The sequence below is a fragment of the Mercurialis annua genome, linkage group LG5 (genome assembly GCF_937616625.2).
Source record: "Mercurialis annua linkage group LG5, ddMerAnnu1.2, whole genome shotgun sequence".
NCBI lineage: Eukaryota > Viridiplantae > Streptophyta > Magnoliopsida > Malpighiales > Euphorbiaceae > Mercurialis > Mercurialis annua.
This window is the reverse complement of record NC_065574.1, coordinates 7,584,211-7,606,323: the sequence shown is the minus strand read 5'-3', so window position 1 is coordinate 7,606,323 and position 22,113 is coordinate 7,584,211. Positions and strand designations below refer to the sequence as shown.

General features: G+C 33.7%; 2 protein-coding genes across 6 annotated transcripts; both read right to left on the bottom strand.

Annotated features, from left to right (window-relative positions):
- Window positions 1-1,138: 1,138 nt before the first annotated feature.
- Window positions 1,139-22,035, bottom strand: LOC126683006 (mediator of RNA polymerase II transcription subunit 15a-like). Of its 5 annotated transcripts, none has more exons than XM_050378816.2 (12): window positions 21,886-22,035; window positions 21,644-21,767; window positions 9,739-9,850; window positions 9,364-9,487; window positions 7,677-9,059; window positions 6,858-6,925; window positions 4,846-4,920; window positions 3,273-4,568; window positions 2,811-3,155; window positions 1,930-2,130; window positions 1,763-1,851; window positions 1,139-1,672 (listed from the first exon to the last, which is right to left on the bottom strand). In XM_050378816.2, the coding sequence occupies exons 2-12, from the start codon at window positions 21,754-21,756 to the stop codon at window positions 1,465-1,467; spliced, it is 4,014 nt and encodes a 1,337-aa protein (XP_050234773.1). In that variant the 5' UTR covers window positions 21,757-21,767; window positions 21,886-22,035; the 3' UTR covers window positions 1,139-1,464. The 5 variants fall into 5 exon arrangements, with proteins under 5 accessions (XP_050234773.1, XP_050234772.1, XP_050234776.1 ...); XM_050378815.2 differs by lacking the exons at window positions 21,644-21,767; window positions 21,886-22,035 and adding exons at window positions 10,808-10,953; window positions 11,166-11,275; XM_050378819.2 differs by lacking the exons at window positions 21,644-21,767; window positions 21,886-22,035 and adding exons at window positions 10,808-10,953; window positions 11,166-11,275 and having other exon boundaries at window positions 6,858-6,916.
- On the bottom strand, window positions 18,886-20,045 carry LOC126683009 (uncharacterized). Its single transcript, XM_050378824.2, has one exon. The coding sequence runs from the start codon at window positions 19,436-19,438 to the stop codon at window positions 19,022-19,024; it is 417 nt and encodes a 138-aa protein (XP_050234781.2). The 5' UTR covers window positions 19,439-20,045; the 3' UTR covers window positions 18,886-19,021.
- Window positions 22,036-22,113: the final 78 nt, after the last annotated feature.

Sequence of the window (22,113 nt, the reverse complement as noted above, 5' to 3'; positions counted from 1 at the left end):
TTTGTTATGTATTGTCTATAAAAAGTTATTTTTATCTTATTATGAATATTAATAATAAAATTTATTAATTTCCACCGTTTTCATACTTATTTGTAAAATCACAACTTGATATCAGAGTCATAATTTTAAGTTTTAACTAGGTTATTTTTTGGTAACTTGTTAACATTATTATCATAATGAATTATTTTTTATCTTGATCGATTTACTTGTTGTTGAGAAATAATAAGTTATCTGAAACTAGTGTTGGATTGTTAAAATGTATCTCATGCCTTGAATTTTTCTAAAATAATTTCTTTTGCTTAGATATATTTTAAGGATTCCTTTTCAACTGAATTGTATATTTTGGCAGTGTGGCAACGTTAATTTCTTCTTATTTTTGCGATTTGTATTAAGGTTTGATTTGAGATTTATTTTAAAAGTTTGATTTGGATTTATTTGGTTAACCTTTGAATTTTACTGTTAGTTTCTTATAAAATAACTATTTTATAATGTGTTTAGTTGTTTATTAGTTTTGGATCTCATTTTTGTATCATCTTAATATCATATAATGTTCAATGAAATGCTTCGGCATGTTTTCACATATTTTCATAAGGTTTCATAAAGTATTATAATGTTTTTATAATTTAGTTGCATACAGTTCTAATGGTATCACAAAATTTCATATAATCTCATTTAATTTTAATTAGTTTAATACATATTCATATAATTTAATAAGGTTTTACAGTTTCATTTGATTTGAAACCATATCGTAAAGATTAATTACAATTAGTTTCATAAAATTTCAAAAGCTTTTGTATAAATTCGTAAAAATTCATTTCAATTCAGTTTCAAACAATTTTATTTAGTTTCACATAACTTTATAGAACTTTTTTAAAAATATAAAAAAAATTATCGAGGAAGTCACAGTTTCAAATTTTAGATAGTTCACAAGCTTTCGCAACAAATTTATTAAGAAAAATAATTAAGATTTAGCTAGTTTCACAAAGTTTCACGGTATATCAAAAAAATTGCTATTTTCACAAAATCTACAGAAGTTGCTACTAACTTCACAAAGTTTTACATACCAATCTATGGAAAAACTCGGGATATCCAGACAAACGACAAGTTTAAAACTCCATACGAATGACAAGAAGAAAAATCACAAAAGACATAATTATATTTATTATTATCACCCAATAATTCAAAACAATACAATCTGTTATAAATAAGACAATTTAACAACAGACTGCATCATGGATAGATGCATAAATAACCTAGTCTACATCTGTGTATTGCTCTAGTTCTTCCACCTAATAAACATATATGTACATCACTTTACCCAAAAAAACATGTAATTACAGAACAAGCGGACCCAAAAGCGTTCAGCTAGGTAGATCCGTGTAAAACTACTTGTTAGCTCATTATGACAGACATATAATTTAACCTTGCGTCGAGCCCTGCCAAGAACAATCCTGCGTAAAGCTATCATGATGCACTCAAGCAGTTTTCCCAACTCCCGTATTTGGAACTGAAGCTACCTCCTCCACTCTGTTGTGCATGCTCAGAAATAACTGCACGGGCACAAACATCCCAGGTTCTCGCTATCTCCCGAAGCGACATGGGCTGAGAAAGGCTTCGTAGGGAGATGTTAAACCTCGACTTGGCCTTTACTGAAAGATCCTCGTACTCCTTACTGATGAAATAACATGAACAACACAAGTTTATCAGCAGCAATGATAAATATAATAGAAGCTCAGAGGTAAGCATGGGCCTGCTCCTTTACCTGACTTCTACTGGTAACTTGTCTAGCAGTACTGGCGAGCAATTTGGATAATTTGTGGGCACAAGCAATCTAAGGGGCTGAATGGGCGACTGTGCAGCAATAAAACACAAATAAGTATTTTGGCATGACACATATCGTATTACATTTGATTAGGTCTGAAAGCCCACCATTTGCGCTGAAGCATACTGTGATTTCAAATTAGGACTGAGAGCTACAGCACTGAAAGAGCACTTTACAATGGTTCCTTCGCGCCCTTCAGCAGCAGCCGCTGCAGCACTTGGATCAACATCTTCCTCACTAATATCAACCACTGTGTCTATAAGTTGCTGATTAATTTCACGTATCTCTTCCAAAAGAGCGTGATTAGCCTACAGAAGAGCAATGTCATATTTCCATGAAGACTAAGAAAATCAATACCGAAAGTGAGATGGAACTAACATGCACTCAATATTTCGTCAAAAACCTACATGTGAATTTACATTTCGGCTGGTTGTAAAACACCATATAAAATGATGAAGCACCTCGTTTTTTCTGGTATTCAGTGTCATGACTAGAGTCAAAAAAACTAATTACCACCATAGCTAGGTAGCACGGACACGGACACAGGGAAAAAGGACACTTGGACATGGATACGGCGAAACAGTTTTATTTTAAGATTATATAAAATGAAGTTTCGTGCCGAAACAGGACATGTTGATTGAATGAAGGGTTTGTGCTACCTAGCAACACAGTGCTTTTGTATTTTTCACTTGTTTTTTTTATCAAATATTACCCTCACTTATATCAATCACTTAAGTTGCTGATTTATTTCATGCATTCCCTCCAAAAAAGCATGATTAAGTTCAAAGAAGAACAATGTCAGGTTTCCATGTAGAATAAAAGAGATTTCCAGAAGTGAGGTGGAAATAACACGCCATTCAACATTTAAATCCTACCAATAAAATATTTATATTTTCCTAGCCACAAAATTGCCACTAGAAAACCATATGCAACAATGAAACGCGTTGCTCATAATGAGTAACACAGGGAAAAAGTACCAACAACATACCTCAAGTCTAGGCCTTTTGACACTTGATGTTGCAGTTGACTCCAAATCAGACGCTTCAGGACCATTGAACTGTTTAAAACTATCACTTATGCTGCTAGCTGATGATACAATATTCAAAGGCATAGCACTTGTATAGCGCCTCATCTTCCTTGTCCCAGACATTCCATCTTGGGTGATAAAATTTCTCGCCTGAAGACGACAATTTGTCATTGCTACCAAATCCTCACCAACTGCAGCTCTAGATCCATTACCTGGGGCTGAACCTGCAATTCTATCAATCATGCTGACAACTGAGCCGATGTCACTGACAGCTGCACTTAATGATCTAGAGGATATAGACTTAACCTGGGGATTATTACAAAGGATGCATAAGTCTATCATTCGCAATAATCCTCACCCTGTCTTTAAGTGCTATTAAAATTAGGGTATACAAATAACATATAATAAAAAAGCATCACGAACCGCTTTCATTAAGCGCTCAAGGGGTTGCTCTGTAATAGTAGACTTTCCAGAAGCAGTAGTCATAGGATTACCAAGGCCACCATCAGATACAATACACTCGGCGAGCAACGGTGAGGCTGATATCCCTGGAGTTCCAATTGCAAGAGATGGAGCTGATGCTTGAGCAACAGATGTCTGTTGCTGCCCAATGTTTCCAGCATTAGAAAGCGAGGAAACAATAGATACAGGTTTCTCTGAATCTCCTAGCATGGGGGATGGAGCTAAAGGAGTTTGAGGAGAGGGAGCAATAAAAGGAGAATTTGCAGACTGCAAAGGAGTTCCTGCTTTGTTTAAAGATGACAGTAGATTTTGCTGATCAATCTGTGGAGAAGAATGCTGTGATAATTGAGGGGAAGGAACCTGAAGCAGTTGAGGTGAAGAAATAGGAAAGGATGCTCCAGGTTTCATCTGTTGATGGGAATAGGCAGCACGCTGTCCAGCAGAAAGATGCTGGGGAAAGACACCGGGCTTGACACCCATAACCTGTCGCATCTTGACGTCATTGACATCATTCATCTGATGTACCTGATGCATTTGATGTGTTTGCATCTGTGCCGGCAACTGCTTTGCTTGCTGTTGCAATTGTTGCTGTTGTTGGTGCTGCTGTTGCAGTAGCTGCTGCTTCTGCATTTGTTGTTGCATATGGCGTTGTTGCAAATGTTGTTTGAGCTGCTGAGCTGGCAACATCTGCTGCTGGTCTTGCTGTTGTTTCAGATGCGGGTGTTGAAGCATGTTGGCAGCGCTCGGAGGATTCTGCTGCTGAGAACCCATTCCAACCTGCTGCAGTGAGTTCATTGCATTTCCTTGTCCTGAATCTAGATTGGAAGATGCTTGCATTGAATTCATCATGTTTTGCTGTGATGTAGAAACCCCTGATAAAGAAGACACTGAAGTTTGCTGCAAGCTCGACATATTATTCTGCTGCATTATGGGTACTGATCCTTGCATGTTCATTGATTGTATTTGAGAGTTCATTTGATTTTCATGAGATTGCACTTGAGAAACTTGAGATTGTGGTTGATGGACGTGGGGCTGGGAAAGCTGTGCTTGTTGCATTGAAGTCATAGGCTTCCTGGGTTTATTTGTATTTATAAAATTTATAATCTGCTTCTCATAGGATCCCAACTTATCCTTGAAACTTGGAGAAACATTATTTTTCGTAACTTGTAAGAATGTTATTATGCGCTCCAACATGGTCCTGAACATCTTCAGTTTGTCAAGCTGGTCCGTCTTTGGTGGTTGTGGAAGTGAATCATGCTGGAAGACAAAATACAAGTACTTGTAAGCTTCAAAATACGCATTCAACCTTTGCAGGTAGAATCAATAAATGCAAAGGTTATCTTCCTTCTCTTTGCAGGCATCTTATCTTTAAGGAAGTATCAGATGCAAATTATGTCCCAATAAACCCCAATAACATGTGTAACATGAGTCGGAAGAAGTACAAGGTGTTATTGACCATAATAAATAAATTGGAAATAGTTTGCAAGTATTGGATATACAGTAAATTAAGAGAAAAAGTAGTTAGTTAACTTGCCTGCTGTAGTTTTGCAGCGATTTTCTGATACATTTCATTTAGCTCTGGTAAGTACGTCTCCTTCATGATTTTGATCTAACATTTTAAAAAAGACAAATTATTGAAAGATTACATAAAAAAAGATTTCAGTTACTCGGTAACAATAAAAATAAGCGTTCCAACTGTATTTGCAAACAAGCAATGAAAATGTAGATGCACAACTAAAAGGTACTGATCGAGATAGTACAAGCAGTATCAATATCCACCAGTTGACAAGGCATGCTTATCCGCACAAGACATAAAGGTGTTGAAATTAATGTTAGGGTTAGAGATGGTAAGCACTTGATCAACTGTAGGGACTATGTTTCTGCTAACATCCCCAATAGTATCCTTTTGTTACAGCAGAGTTTTAACTTGAAGTTTAAGACAGACTAATGTGGCTCCTCTGCACCTTGGACACTTCCTTGGTGATGCAAAAATGAATAGAAGCGCAAGATGAAAGCATAATGGCTAGTGAATTATGACCGACTTAAAATCTGAAGAAGGAAAAATAATATTTTAATTATTTATTATGAATTTTTTTTTATTTTTGAGGGACAGAACATTTTGCAAACAACTCATAACCAGAGCCAGCTGTTTTGCAGTTAATCCTCCATAACTGAAAACCCAAGTATGCATTTTTCTCCTATCAGTTACTAGCTTTACTCATGCACTCTCATAGTATGTGATGAAATAGAACAGCTTGAACCTCTATATAAATTTTGAAGTCTAACACAGTACATTATCTTCATGAAAACTTTTTTTGGCCATTCCTGGTTCCCATATTAGTTTATTTTTCCCCCAACTATAAGTGGCCACGGGCTTGTTTGGGCCTGGAACCGAATCGGTCAAAACCAGCTCGGAACCAGACTCTGACCAGCTATGGGCCGGTTTCCCTTCTTTTGGAAATGGAACCACTTGTTCCAGTTACAAACCAGTGGGTTTGGTTCTGAACCGTTTAAAAGATTACTAAAGTGTTATCACTGAACTTCAATACGCAAGCTCTGTACCTCTCTATCAAATATGAGATAAGATGACAATGATAAGACAATGCGCAATGCATGTGGAGTAAAGTACAGGTCAGGCACCGTTTTGCCAGAGCACACAGCAGCCGGAAGTCCTACTTCAACACGCATGCAGGGCATCACATGCACCATTCCCTATTCACTTCACCACCTTCTCCCCTTGTGGCTTTCTAATATCATTGACAGCTACCCACTTCACACTTAGCATTTTAATTTTTAATTTTTAATTTAAAAATTTTAAGATTTTAAGATTTTTTATTTTTTATTTTGAACCGGCGGGAACCAAAACTATAAACTGGAACTGGCTGGTTCCATTTATTTTGGTTCGGAACCGGCGGTTCTTGAACCGTGGGAAAGTCTATTTAACCACCTTTTTTGCGTGATCAAATATTTGAGTATGGAAATAAAAGAAAAACAGCAAATGAATTCAGTATTCAGCATATAAATAAAAAATATATCAAACAAAAGAAATAAAATGTTAATTAATCACAGTCATCAATAAGGATGGACTGAGATTCTTAAATAGAATGAAGTAAAACAAAGCATGTAGAGGACCTAAGGAAAAGGAATATGAGATTCATTAGTAGATGTAGGACAGCATTTGCAGGAGTCTGTTTGATATTAAAAGCTGAAATTTATGCTTTAATAGTTCATTATTTCATATATCATCTTGAAGAGCAAATGCAACAATTCCTATTTCCTGACCAAAGTTATCTTCAATTTCCAATTCTTCCCTATATCTAAACCCCAAAACTGAGTTCCCTAAATTCTGATTCTTTGGGTTCAAACCTCCACACCTTAAGAGACTAATTTCTTAAAGGAAAGGGATACACGAGGAGCCCCACTGATAATGTGGTGGCATAAAAATCTAATTACTAACACCCGAGACTCTAGGTGTCGATTACCATCATTGCGGGGAAAAAAAGATATAAACAAGCCTCATCTAACGCAATACGTAACAGAAAATACCTTTTGGTAAACTTCCTCTTGCCAATCACCTCCATTATGTCCAGTCTGCGCCGTAGAATCTAGTGAAGCTTCAAAAATAGACATGTAAGTCAAATACAACTTCAACATTCTACACAAATTACAGTATATCTTCACAGCTAAAGAAAGAAATGTGGCAAGTATGATCAACAAATGCATTAACTTAAATAAAGAAATCAACTGAGACGCACCACGCTAAAGTAGCAAGAAAGTTTATTACAAATTTGATTTTAGCATGCTGAAGAACAATTCTTCCACATCAAATCCTTGATTAGTTATTCATAGGAGATATTATGGACCAGAATTAATTACTCCCTCTGTTCCCTTTTATTTGTCTTTTTTGAAGTTTTTTTGTTTCAAAATATCTGTCAATTACAAGTTTCAATGACAAATTTTAATTTTTTTTTTCATTACTACCCTTTAATTTAGATAGTGGAGTAGAGATAGCATTTATTAATATATGGACTTTAGTATATCAATGTAAGGTTATTTAGTCATTTATATGAAATATTAACGACTTTCTTAATATGTGTGTTTTGTTAAAATGGACAAACAAAAGGGAATAAAGGGAGTAATCAACATGAGTTAAAGAATGACTGTAATTGTTTCAGTAGATAGTGGTTCCAGTAGCATAAAAGGCTCTACCAAGGGACTAATAAATATTAAACCATTCTTGCATCTTCCCAGAAGTTTGAAGAGAAGCAATAGAATTATGATGCAAATTGGAGCATATTTGCACACAAGAAAGCATAAAATCACAGTTGGAACATGACTAGAAACTGCAGGAATGTAATGACATACTTGATGACGTCTCTGGAAGAGGTCTTTGTGATTGATACAATTGCTTCTGGTGATCCATTACATTCTGTTGCTGAAGCAACGAAGCTGGAGCTTGATTTGACACATGAAGCCCTGACTGTATATCTCTTTGTAATGAATTAGACTGCTGTTGCAAAGCCAGTTGTTGCAACTGTGTTGCCTGTGGTTGAATCTGTGACATCATGTGCTGCTGAGGTAGCTGTTGTTGTGGCTGCTGCCCTTGAGTGGGTAGCAAGTTAGATGCACTTTGCTGCACTTGTTGCAGTGGAACCTTAGGCCGTTGCAGCATGAGCCCTGAGTGCTGATTAGTTTGCATCATTGAGTTTCCAGGCTGAGTTCCAAGCAATTGTTGTGGCATGCCAGAGACATTAGTTTGAGATCCTAATTGCTGCTGATGGATATTCGAGAGGTTATTTTGTTGTGCCATTAATTGCTGCTGCTGATGCTGTTGCTGCATATTTTGAATGTTATTCTGCTGGCCCATCAACCTTGGTTGTTGCTGCTGCATGTCTCCGACACTGTTTTGTTGTCCAATTAACTGATTTTGCTGCATGTTTGTGGCATTTGATTGTTGGCCCATTAACTGTTGCTGCTGCTGAGGAGGTAAAAGTGATTGCTGAGGAGGTAAAAGTGACTGCTGCATCATTGGTGCCTGCTGTTGATGAATGCTACCACCTTGTTGTGGCTGTTGCTGCTGCCTCATGACTGATTGCGGATGCTGTTGAAGCATGGATTGTGTAGATTGTTGGACAGAAGTAGACTGATTCTGAACACTAGAGAGGGGTGTTGATTGCATCATCGAAGGCTGCATAACAGATGATGTCTGCATACTGGATTGCTGGGAAGATTGCAACTGAGATGACTGTAACAGGTTTTGTTGCTGTTGCTGCTGCTGCTGCTGCTGTTGTTGTTGAATATGAGATTGCTGGAATTTCTGCTTCATAAGCTGCTGGTGTTGCTGTTGTAATTGCTGCTGATATATATACTGCGCATTCTGGGATTGTTGTTGTTGCTGCTGGGGAACAACCTGTTGCCTTCCTGCCATTTGCCTCTGAGAATTGGCAAACATATTAGAAGGCATCACTTGTCCCATTGAATTGCCTGCTGAGCTCTGGGGAACTCCAGAAATGGTTTGCATGTTAGGATTCTGGCCAACAACATTGGGAATAGAAGATTGAGTTAAACCAGAAACAGTAGGCAGCGCAGATGTTAAACCGGAAGAACTTTGAACCCCCCCTGTAGATGACATATTATTCTGAATATTCTGGGATAATAATTGCTGACGTGTTTGAGTCTGGTTAGCTGACATGGGAACAGGAAGTGACTGCCCTTGATTGTGAACTTGAGCCTGCATACTCTGCGATGCTGACCAAGCAAAGAATGGAAACAGAGACTAGGTTAGAAACAACCAAAAAATATGAAATTCAAGAAACAGCAGCTGTAGATACACCATTTGTCCCATTCAAGAATAAGCACTATTTTAAACATTTTGTTTAGTAGAACTTGTGACTGTTTCTGGCAGAGCTCATGACCATCAATCCACATTTAATGAGCCCCACATATGTACATAAAATTAGAAAACATAAACAGTACATAAGCCATAGAAGGAACATAAAAGTTATAGTTTGATGCAAATCAACTGAAGTTCAATGATCAGTCTAGGTCATACCACCTGGATCGGTGGGTCTGTTGCCATTGCCAGCTGGGTTCTGTGACAAAGCATTGGGCATATTATGTTGAGACTTGGATTCCATCGTAAGCATCTTCAAAGATATTTTCCGTAGATAGTCAGACTGTTAGAAAGAAAAAATAATTAGATCTCATAAAGTTCCAAAATACAGACATAACTATATGGTTTTTCAATTTGTAATGTTTTCTTTCCAGCTTTCCTCTTTTTTTTTTTTGAAGGATTTTCTTCATCCTCATTTAATCATTTACTTTTACATCCCTTTCAAAAACACCTTCAATCCTTACAAGTAAAACGAGTACATTTTAAAGAGTGATATTTAGGATAAGGATTCAAACTTCACTTTCAAGGACTTACCTGGCTTATGGCAGCAGTATAAATCTTTTCCTCAAACCGCACAGCAATTTTCTTGAGTTCTTCAAGTCCCTCTTGGCCAGAAAAAGGAAGATGTCTTTTCAATGTGTCCATTCTACTCATGGAAAAACACTTTATTTGTCAATTATATCAATGGCATTGAAGATTAGTTGAAGCAAGAGAAGGTACACCACAAATGATAAACATGCGAATGCATTTACAGAATCACATCATGAGAAGATAGCATGTCACCCATGTAAAGTAACAAAATTGCATCATTGTACTTAATTAGCTTCTGTCCAGAAACTTTCATTTCGAAGCTTTATAGAGGACCTTTTAACAAAATAAATGCATCTTTTATATTATAACAAAGCTGAAAGTTTTTAGTAAAATTTATTGACGTATAATATAAATTGCTACTAGTTTTGCTTTTAAAATTTGATTATGGAATCTTCTCAAATCACTATATGACATTCAATTTTACGAACTTGTGAATGAGTCATTTCAAGTAACATTAAAGTGAAAATTGTAGGGCAGTCGTGACAAGCGCAAGCAATGAGAGGACTATCATCAATTTGGTTTTAGTTATATCGAAATGAAAACCTGAACTTAAGTTTGAAAAATTGATAAAGATGTAATCTTATTAAATAACTTACACAAATTATTTTTTCTTATTTTCAATTACCAGCGAAATCTCCGATGCGGCATTCCTATATTTTTATCACACATCACCATCCAATAAATGTCTATTTAACCCTAATAAATGATTAAAACAACAATAGTAACAATAACAAAAGGACAGGCCCCAAACTCGGAAATTGTATTTCTATAATGCAGCTATGAGGTGCTAACAACGAAAAGCTAGCTCTTGAAAAGTCGGCGTATTTTTAAAACTTCATGTGGAACAGGAAACAAAGAGAAAATTTAACAGCTACAAGTTACTAACAAATATGGAAGCCTAAAGCTCGGATGCGATGCAGGCTATTTAAAAACTGCTAATTTAAAATGCAAATTGTTATTACAAATAAAATTAATCAGGCGGATTAGATAAGATAAAGAGAAAAAGACTAACATTTTGTTGACAATTCGCTGCCGCTTCTCGGGCTGCAGAGTTGCTCTCCAGTCACCTGTATCTACTGTAGGCTCCCCAGCTTGTGCAATTGGCCTCCAATTATTTGTATCCATTGAGACAAATTAAATTACCTGCTGCTGCTTACACTGAAAAACAACAAACATAAGAGAAAAATATTGATCAGCTTTAAAAATAAACAAATTTAAAGAACTGCAACAAGCAAAAAACAGCATAACATTTATAAGATCAATTGATAGCAAAAAAATAAAATTAGTTGAACCCTAAACCAGATTATAACCCAATACGAAGATGTTAAAATTATTGTAGATTTTTCGCAAGTTTAAAATAAAGTACGAACCCTAGAAATTGAAGAGAATCAAATTGAGGAGATGAAATAGGAAAATTCAATCTGAATAATTAAGAAAGGAAGATGCGAGCGAGCTGACATTAAATTTCTGTGTTTTTATATTATGAACAAGACTTGGTCGTTTTAAGCTTTTGATTGACTGGATTATTATCCAAAATGGTACTAAGACTTTGTACCTTGTATTAAAATAGTACCCTTTCTTTAATTTGTATCTTTTTAATACCATAATTTATATATTCGGAATCACAAAAAAAACCCTCATCTTTTAGCCCCCTTTTCAGCTGCACCCTGATGTTGCAATTTTGTCAGTTGCACCCTAATTCGCACCTTTGGGTTTCAATTCCACCCTTAAAATCAAATTGGACTTTTTTCACTCGGGAAAAATTCATAAAAACCTTTATAAAGTACTCGTTTGAACTCTTTTCCACATAAAAAGTTAAAAATGGATGACTTATTTTAACTTTTTTCAAATGAAAAAGAGATCAATTTAGTACTTGAGGGTGGAATTGAAAACCAAAGGTGCGAATTAGAGTGCAATTGACAAAATTGCAACGTCAGGGTGCATTTGAAAAGGGGCTAAAAGGTGGAGGGGTTTTGGTGATTAAGCCATTTTTTATAAATTCAGACCATTTTGTTATGATGTGACAACCAGAGAAAACTCCACGTCATAAAACAACATTCTTACTCTGGCTGCCACGTCATATAAAATGGCCTGAATTTATTGAAAAAATTTATCTGAAATAAAATATAGAAATTATGGCACTGAAAGATACAAATTATTATTTTGATACAAGGTACAAAGTTTCGTGCCATTTTGACTAATAACCCTTATTTTCTTAATAAAAAAAATAGTTAAATCTATTTTATTATACTGTTAAAATTATTTTTATTGAAAATTTATATTCCAATTAATAATAAATATACCTAAAATGGGTACATATTATTAGTAGGCTAAATATGGATACTACATGTTTAAATTAGTATAGAAATTGTTATTGTTTAATAGTAAACAAATTTAGATTTCAATTGATTATTAAGATTGTAAGTAATTTGTAATGTTTATGGTAATAAATGTATATTTTTAACAATGTTATCTAACCAAATAATTTAAATGGATTTTTAAATAATACAATAAAAAATTAAAATCTAATATAGATGATAATACCTAGATAAAGTTTAACTAATCATTATGAATAAAATTACATAGATACTCAAGAAAATAACTAAAAAATTCAAAACAAAAACTATGGACACCAAACTTTCAATTAACCAGTTTATAAATGATAAAATAAAAAACCTAATAGCAAAATGAATTCAAACATTTGAGAGTTGTTGCTATTAGATAGAATTTTTAATTTTTATAGTAATATTCTGATTTAAATATTTGGTTGCAATTTTAGCCATTTTTTAATCAATTTAATTTTTCTAATTTTCACCTCAATAGTATAAAAAAGGCAAAAGGCTCACATTAGCCCTCAAGGTCAAATCAAAAAAATTTATAAGACCCTAAGGTGGAAGCGGGCTCACTTTAGTCCCAGAGGTTGTCCAAAATGGTTCATATTGAACCGGACGCTGACTCCGTCGGTTTTTTTCTGTTATGGCACATATGAAAAAAGCTCAAAAACATCCTTAATATTTAAAATACTTACTATTTTTATATTTATAATTTTTTTGACCATTTTCACCCTCTTTTACATTTAAATATCAATAATTAACTAATATTTAAAATTAAAATATTCATTAAAATAATTGAAACTCCATTAAACACTTCGAAGACTAATTAAATAAATTGAAATTTAATTAAACAAATCAAAATTCAATGAACCAGTCGAAATTCAATTAAATATCATAATACAAAATTAATTTAAAAATTTAATTAAATTAGAACTTAATTTATCTTAAAACTTAATTTTTATTCCAAATATAATAATAAAAAAAATAGTTCCGCTACCGCCTACCGTCGCCCCTATTAATGGGGGAGACGAAGATGTGCTACTGGTCTCCGCTGTTAATGGAGGAGACGAGCTCGTCTCCTCCATGAACAGGGGAGACCAGCAGCTCGTCTCCCCGGTTAATGGGGGAGACCAGAAGCTCGTCTCCCCCATTAAAGGGGGAGACCAGCAGATCTGGTCTACTCCATTACGGGGGGAGACGAGTTGGTCGTCTCCTCCATTAATGGAGGAGACCAGCACCTCGTCTCCTCCATTGATGGAGGAGACGAAGTGCTCCTTTGTTGGTGTTCGGCCGGAGCGGATGTGGAAGAAGACGGCGGTAGGCGGCAGTGGAATTTTTTTTATTTTTTATTTTGGAATAAAAAGTAAGTTTCAAGATAAATTGCATTCTATTTTAAGTTAATTTTAAAAAAATTATTTGATTTAAATTATGTTAATTATAATTTTTCAGTCAATTATAATTAGAGTTTAGGATTTTGTACTATGGCGTTTAATTGGATTTCGTACTATAGTGTTTAATTGAATTTTGTTTGATTTCATTGAATTTTGATTTGTTTAATTGAATTTCGATTTTTTAATTAGATTTCGAAGTGTTTAATGGAGTTTCGATTATTTTAATAAACATTTTAATTTTAAATATTAGTTAATTATTGATATTTAAATGTAAAAGAGGGTGAAAGTAGTTAAAAAAAATTATAAATATAAAAATAGTAAGTATTTTAAATATTAAGGATGTTTTTGAGCTTTTTTCATATATATGCCATAACAGAAAAAAACTGACGGAGTCAGCGTCCGGTTCAATATGAACCATTTTGGACAACCTCTAGGACTAAAGTGAGCCCGCTTTCACCTTAGGGTCTTATAAATTCTTTTGGTTTGACTTTAAGGGCTAATGTGAGCCTTTTGCCTATAAAAAAATAAAAAAGAAGTAGATCACGGAGTAATTTTGTGTGGATACTGTCTTAGCTTGCTTCAGTATCACGGCAGCAGTCGCTTGTATAATTATAGTCTGGTAGATATAAATTTGATTTCTTAAAAGTTTAGGGTTCCTAATCATGTAAAATATTTCATTAGTTTGTAATTAAACACTTTGATAGGTATGAACTTTTTTTGTTCTTGTGAGTTATTTCTTATGCAAACTAAAAATTCTTCATTTGCCTGTGTTCAAAGATAGACTAAAATAAACTTGTGCTACTTATATAATTATGTCCGCAGCTCGAATTTGAGATTAGTCAATATATGATATATGATTATTGTATAAAGAGTGATTAAACCGCTAACAATAAAATCGCATAGATTGCTAAACTGAGAGAATCTTGCCGCTCATATAATTATGGCCAGCTCGAATTCGTATTAGTCCATATCAGTTTAGTCATTGTATAGAGATCAGTGATTAAATCATTTTAAGAAAGAAAAAGAGACTAACAGTAAAAGTTGCAAAATTGAATATAGATTGCTAAATTAACCATTGAATGTACAATATAAATGCTACAAAACCCCAAAATCCTGAGCCTAAGTACATGAATATAGTATTACAATCTAACTAATCAAGAAACAACAACTCGATGAGAATGGCCGCCGTAAGATGAGAATCTGGAAGGTTTATTAGGCTGAAACCCGCTCTTTCTTTGACATGATGGTGGTGTAATAGTCTGGATGAGATAGAGACTAACTTTTAATGTGGTCATCAGATTCTTCATGTTCTTTGATTTTGGTGATTCTGCCCTTATAACTGCTGCTCCTGACGATGTTCTTGACAGAGTTAAAGAAGCCGAAGAGGAGTATGACGACGGTGATGTCACTCGCCTTGGCGGTAAAGGCGGTAAAGATGACGATGGGGGTGCACCTGGACGGTGAAGCCTGCACTTGAATGCACCTGGAAGAGTTGATGGCGAGCAGAAACACACAGTTTTACTTGCGGAAGAAAGAAACTTTTTGTTGGTTGCCATGCTTTCTCAGAGTAATCTGCAATTGCTGATTGTTTTTTTTTTTTTTGATGAATGAAGTTCGTGTCTAATTTATAGAAAAAAAATTGAGTTCGTTTTTCCTATTTGGAAGTCCTTGGCAGATTTGGATTCCTACTTCCATCGGGATTGCTAATATTTTGCACTGTTAAATTCTACTTTAGTTTCTTGTTTAATGTGGGATTTTTTTCCAGGATAGGAAGTTTTAAGTGTTTTTTTCTTATTTCAGAGTCCTTGCCAGTTTAGGATTCATACTTCCATTGGGATTCTTAAAACTTGTTGACAACGTTTGTGTAATTTGGTTATTAATCCGATATATGTAATTATGTATAGCAATTTTAGTTAAATAAATTTTAGGCTAAATATATAATTATGGCCCTAAACTTTAATGCTTTAGTCACTTACATACCTTAACTTTTGCAATAAATAGTAACACACGTAAGTTTAACTTTTTCATTATATTTAAACACATTCCGAGAAAATGAGTCATGGATAAAAAGATAATTAGCCTCTTAAACTTTTAATAAAAGATCAAATTGATAAGCTTTTATATTTTGTCATAAAAAAGTCAGATTTTTCATTTTTTTTTAATATTTTTCATTTTTAATTAAGTATATCATAAGTTCAATTTCTAATTTAAACATCAAGAGAGTCACAGTCACTTTCCCGATAACGGACAATTTAGCCTTCTCTAAGCTTTTGATAAACTATCAAATTGATAAAGTTTTATATTTTTTGTGATATTATTAAATTAAATTAAATGATTTATATTTTATTTTAAATATATTTTTCACGAATTATTTTTACAAAAACATTTCGTCATTTATCATTTCTAACTATATCATAAATTCTGATTTCTTTTAATAGTTTAATAAACTGCATAGAAAAAGAAAAATTATCAAATTTAAATGAAATTCAAAACAAAATATAAATTACTTTATAAATAAAAAATAGTTTTTGATGATCACAAATTTTCTAAAAAGTAAACAGTATAAAATATTCTTAAAATTTTAAATGTTTTTCACAAGAATTTTATTTATAATATAGTTTAATATTACTTTTATTATTATAAAATTAATTACTTTTATTATTATAAACCAAATCTCTAAACCAAATTAATTACTTTTATTATTATAAATTCATATCTATTGAAAAGTTATCAATATCTTCTAATTAACTAATTAAAAATTCATATTCATTTAATTAAATTAAATAAATTTACTAATGAATTTATTAAAATTAATGTAAAAGACTAATTAATTTAATTAAACCGAATTTTATCTCGAAATAAAATTCATTCTGAAATTTACGACACCGCCGTCATTCACTCCCGTTGTTATTGGGTTGTTATTGGGTTTTAAGGGTTTTGAGAAAGCTGACCTCTTTTTAATTTGAATTGAAAGAGAAGAAAGATGCAAATATTAAGCAGTGATTTAAGCTTAGTCTCTACTCTCTACGTGCTTTCTTCACTGTAATTAATGTTGGTCTTAGGACTCGCTTGGTTCGTTTTATAGCAATTTCCGGGAAGTTAACTTCCCGAGAAGTATAGCTCCTGAGAAGTTAACTTCTCAGCAAGTTGATAAATATTGCTTGTTTTGATTTTTACTTTCCGGGAAGTACAAAACTAATTTTTAATTAAAAGACAAAAATGTCCTATGATAATTTTTATATAAATTTAAAAAGGAAAAAAAAAAGAAAAAGTTAAGGTTAAATTAGGAAAATACAATAAAAGTGTTAGGGAAGTTCTACTTTCTTGGGTTTTGCTAGGGAAGTTACTTCCCTAGTTAAAGAGAAGTCAAACATCCAACTTCCCGTGAAGTAGAATGTATAAATTAAATCAAATAAAAAATATTTGCTACTTCCTGGAAAGTACAACTTCCCTAATCTATTTACCCCCAACCAAGCGAGGCCAATAGATGCAAGTATTTTCTCTTATTTCAGAGTCCTTGTCCTTGAGAAATTAATTCGACTGGTCTGAAATTGTTAAATCTTAACTAATTAATTACCCTCTAAATATAGATATGGATGAAAGGTCGATTTACCTCCTAAACTTTTCTCAATTGATTAAATGGCTCCATCTTAAACTATTCCAGCAAATTGACCCATAGCTTCTATTTTGTAAACAAATCAATCCAACTTTTAGATGAAGTGTAAAGGGATGAAAAGTAAGATGATTATGCATTAAAAACTAAGTTATGATCTACAACCTAGAAGTGGTCACGATTCACAAACCGACGGTTCTGATTCAAGAAATAGTTGAACCTATCTTCTTCAACCTTCACTCGGACAAAAACTCCGACGACGTTTTTGAATAATTTTTTTCACATTCTCAGACGAGACATGCTCGTCCTCGTCTCAGACCAGCAGAGATATGCTCGTCTGAGACGAGCACGTCTCATATGAGCAGAGATATGTTCATCTCATAAGAGTAGAGACGAGTAGATTGAACCCAAACGGGAAAATTTTCATGTTTATTTATTAGTGTTTAATTGGTCGCCGGAAAAATGGCCGCCTGGAAAATATGGTGGCCTAAAAAAGGGTGGTCAGAAAATAGTGGTTGGGTTAGAGTGTTTTGGTTCGGTTTGAGTGGTTCAATTGGATAGGATTAAATTATTTTTCATTTTTTAATTTTTTTTAATTAAGCTTTTATATTAAAGAATGCAAAAAAAAGTATTCAATATTTTTAATTAATATTACTCTGATATATATATATATATATATATATATATATATATATATATATATATATATATATATATATATATATATATATATATATATATACATATATAGTTTTAAAAAATTAAAAGGATTGAATTGTTTTTTATTAAATTATTATGTGTTAATTTAAAAAAATTAAAAACTAGGTAGGATAATATTAAACCTTTTTACTATTAAATATCACTTTGAAAAAAAAAAGACACCATTAAATACAAATGAGTGTGTCTCACTTTCTAGGGTGAGAGTGAAGGGAAGGGAGGTTTTTGACCTGATTTGGATAAGTTCATAATAAAAATAATCTCGATTTGCTATTTTGACTTTTTTAAAACTTGACTTATCCCCTTAAAAACCCCTCACCTTTTACCCCCAATTCGTTTGCACCCTTACGTTGCAAAATCACCAAATATACCCAAATTACGACCTTTCACTTTCAATTGCACCCTCAAGCATTAAATTGATCTCTTTTTACTTGAAAAAATAGGTTTATTTTTGTTTTAAATAAAATATAAGTCCTATTTTAAAATATATGCTAAAATTTAAAGTATTGATTTGAATATTTTTCAAATGAAAAGAGGTCAATTTAATGCTTAAGGGTGCAATTGAAAGTGAAAGGTCATAATTTGAGTATATTTGGTGGTTTTACAACGTGAGGGTGCAAACGAATTAGGGGTAAAAGGTGGGAGGATTTTAAGGGGATAAGCCTTAAAACTTTAACGCAAGTTGTGGGGGTAAAACTGATACTTTGTTCATAAAAATATTAGCCAAGATTAGTAAGTAAAAGGTTGACCCTATAGTCCCTGTGGGCTCTATAAATTAGGATACAGCTTGTTGAATTGTTGAAAAGCAAATACAAAGAAATGGCAGCTGCTTCTTACAGATTAGTCAATATATGATATATGCTTATAGTATAGAGAGTGATTAAACCGCTAACAATCAAATCGTATAGATTTGCTAAATTGAGAGAATCTTGCCCCTCATAGAATTATGTTCGGCTTGAATTCGGATGAGTCGAATTGTAAGTGATTATAAATCATTTAAAAATAAGACTAACAGTAGAAATTACAAAACTGTATATAGATTGCTAAATTAACCATTGAATGTACAATATAAATGCTACAAAACCCCAAAATTCATGTCCCAAACACTTGCAAAAACCTTAGCCTTAGTACATGAGTTATAGAATAACAGTAATGACGTACAATATAACTAATCAAGAAACAGCAACTCGATGAGAATGGCCGACATAAGGTGAGAACCTCGAAGGTTTATTAGGCTGAAACCCGCTCTTTCTTTGACATGATGGTGGTGTAATAGTCTGCATAAGATAGGCCTTCATAAGACTAACTTTTAATGTGGCCATCAGATTCTTCATGTTCTTTGATTTTGGTGATTCTGCCCTTATAACTGCTGCTCCTGACGATGTTCTTGACAGAGTTAAAGAAGCCGAAGAGGAGTATGACGATGATACCACCACTCGCCTTGGCGGTAAAGGCGGTAAAGATGACGATGAGGTCGAGGGTGCAGTTGGACGGTGAAGCCTGCACTTGAATGCGCCTGGAAGAGTTGACGGTGAGCAGAAACACACAGTTTTACTTGCTGAAGAAAGAAACTTTTTGTTGGTTGCCATGTTTTCTCAGAGTAATCTACAATTGCTGATTGTTTTTTTTTTTTTTTTGATGAATGACGCTCGTGTCTAATTTATAGAAGAAATTTTAAGTTCGTTTCTCCTACTTGGAAGTCCTTGGCAGATTTGGATTCCTACTTCCATCGGGATTGCTAATACTTTGCACTGTTAAATTGTGTTTAGTTTCTTGTTTAATGTGGGAATTTTTTCAGAATAGGAAGTTTTAAGTGTTTTTTTCTTATTTCAGAGTCCTTGCCAATTTAGGATTCATTCCTCCATCGGGATTCTTAAAACTTGTTGACAACATTTGTGTAATTTGGTTATTAATCCGATATATGTAATTATGTATAGCAATTTTAGTCAAATAAATTATAGGCTAAAGATATAATTATGACCCTAAACTTTAATGCTTTAGTCACTTACATACCTTACCTTTTGCAATAAATAGTAACACACGTAAGTTTAACTTTTTCATTATATTTAAAGACATTCCGAGAAAATGAGTTACTTGTTGGATAAAACTATACTTAGCCTCTTACCAATTAGATTCAAGTTGACTGAATAACAATAATCCTTAAAATATCACTTACTAGTTACACTAAATAGATACATACTATTGTGCGCATAACTAAAGCATTAACAATTCCATCTGCCTCCTCAGGTCTGATTGCGGATTCTGTTGAATTACACCAGGAGGTGACCGCCCTTGATTGTGAACTTGAGCCTGCATACGCTGAAATGCTAACCAAGCAAAGAAAGTAAACAGAGACCAGGTTAGCAACAACCTAATAATCCCATGAAATTCAAGAAACAGCAGTTGTAGATCAACCATTAACAGAAAGATCTACAATTTAAAGAAAATTAAGTAGTACAAGTACTTGATTCCAACCATGAAAGAGTCATTCATCTCCATAATTATCGCCAAGAAAAATAAAATTAGGAAAAACTCAACAATTAGCCACATACTTGGATAGTTCAAACATTTTGTTTAGAACTTGTGACTGTTTCTGGCAGCTAATGACCATCAATCCCACAGTTTATGAGCCTCGCATATATCATAGAAAAAAAAAAGCCACAGATGAAAAAAATTAGACCTCACAATACCTGCTAGATCAGCGGGTCTGTTGCCATTGCCAGCCGGGTTCTGCGGCACAGTATTGGGCATTTTGTTTTGAGACTTGGATTCCATTGTAAGCATCATCAAACATAATTTGCGGGAATAGTCAGACTGAAACCAGAGATCATTAGAAAGAAACAAACATTAGATATCATAATGTTCCAAAATGCAAGCACAGCTGTCCAAGTAAATAGTGGCTTTTCAATTTGTAACGTTTTCTTTCAAACTATCCTCTCTTTCTTTCTCCTTACTTCGTCATTTACTTTTACATCCCTTTCCAAAACACCTTCAAGGAGTACATTTTAAAGATAGATAATTAGCAACAGAATTCGCGCTTCACTTTCACTGACATATACCTGGCTTATGGCAGCACTATAAATCTTTTCCTCAAATCGCACCGCCATTTGCACGAGTTTGTCAAGTCCCTCTTGGCCAGAATATGGAAGATGTATTTTTAATGTGTCAATTCTACGCATTGCAAATTTTTTTTTGTCAATAGTATTAAGAACGATAAACATGCAAATAGTATTAAGAATGTAATTATGAGCAGATAGCATGTCCCATGTAAAGTAACAAAATTCCATCATTGTAGCTTTTGTCTAGAAACTTTCATTCTAAAGCTTTGTACCGGGAGCTTTTAATATTAAATGCATCTCATATTATAACAAAGCAGAAATTATTTAGTGAAATTTGTTGATGTATATGTTGCTATTGCAGTGATGTCTGTGCATACGCTAATTTTGCTTTTACATTCGATTATGAAATCTTCTCAAATCACTATATGACCTTCAATTTTACGAACTTGCAAAGTAGTCATTTCAAGTAACATTAAGGCGAACTAATTTAGGTAAACTGTAATCCTATTGAATTATTTACAAAAGTTATCTCGTTTCTTCTTTCCGTTTACAAGTTAAATCTCGGACGTGGCATTCCTATAGCTTGATCACACACATCATCATCAAATAAGTGTTCATGTAACCCTAATAAATGAATAAAACAACAAAAAAAACTGAAATTGAAATTATTTTTACATACAACATACAAATAAAATAAAACACACAGATTACAAAAGAATTAGAGAAAAAACTAACATTTTGTTGACAATTCGCTGGCGCTTCTCAGGCTGCAGAGTTGCTCTCCAGTCACCTGTATCCGCCGTAGGTTCACCGGCTTGTGCATTTGGCCTCAAATTATTCGTTTCCATTATGAAAATTACTGTGGTGGTTTTCAATATCATAATAACAAATTAGGGAAATGAAAATCAAATTGAGCAGTAAACTCAGTTATTGATTGATAAATATCTGCTTCAGTTTTCAAAACACGGCGAGCTTACCAGTGGTGCTGATGCCGGGATGTCAGCCAAGCGCAGCTTCTGGTGACGGTTATTTGCGACGGTAATCGGACTCCCGGACGCGTTTTGAGGTAAAAAAAAGTAAAGAAGGAAAAAGTAAAAAAGTGAGTAGAGTGTGGTAGAAGAAGAATGAAAATGAAATGAGTCCTTTTCTCCCATATGTTTAGCTTAGGGGTATAAATAGACCCCTGAACTATGAAATTGTACATT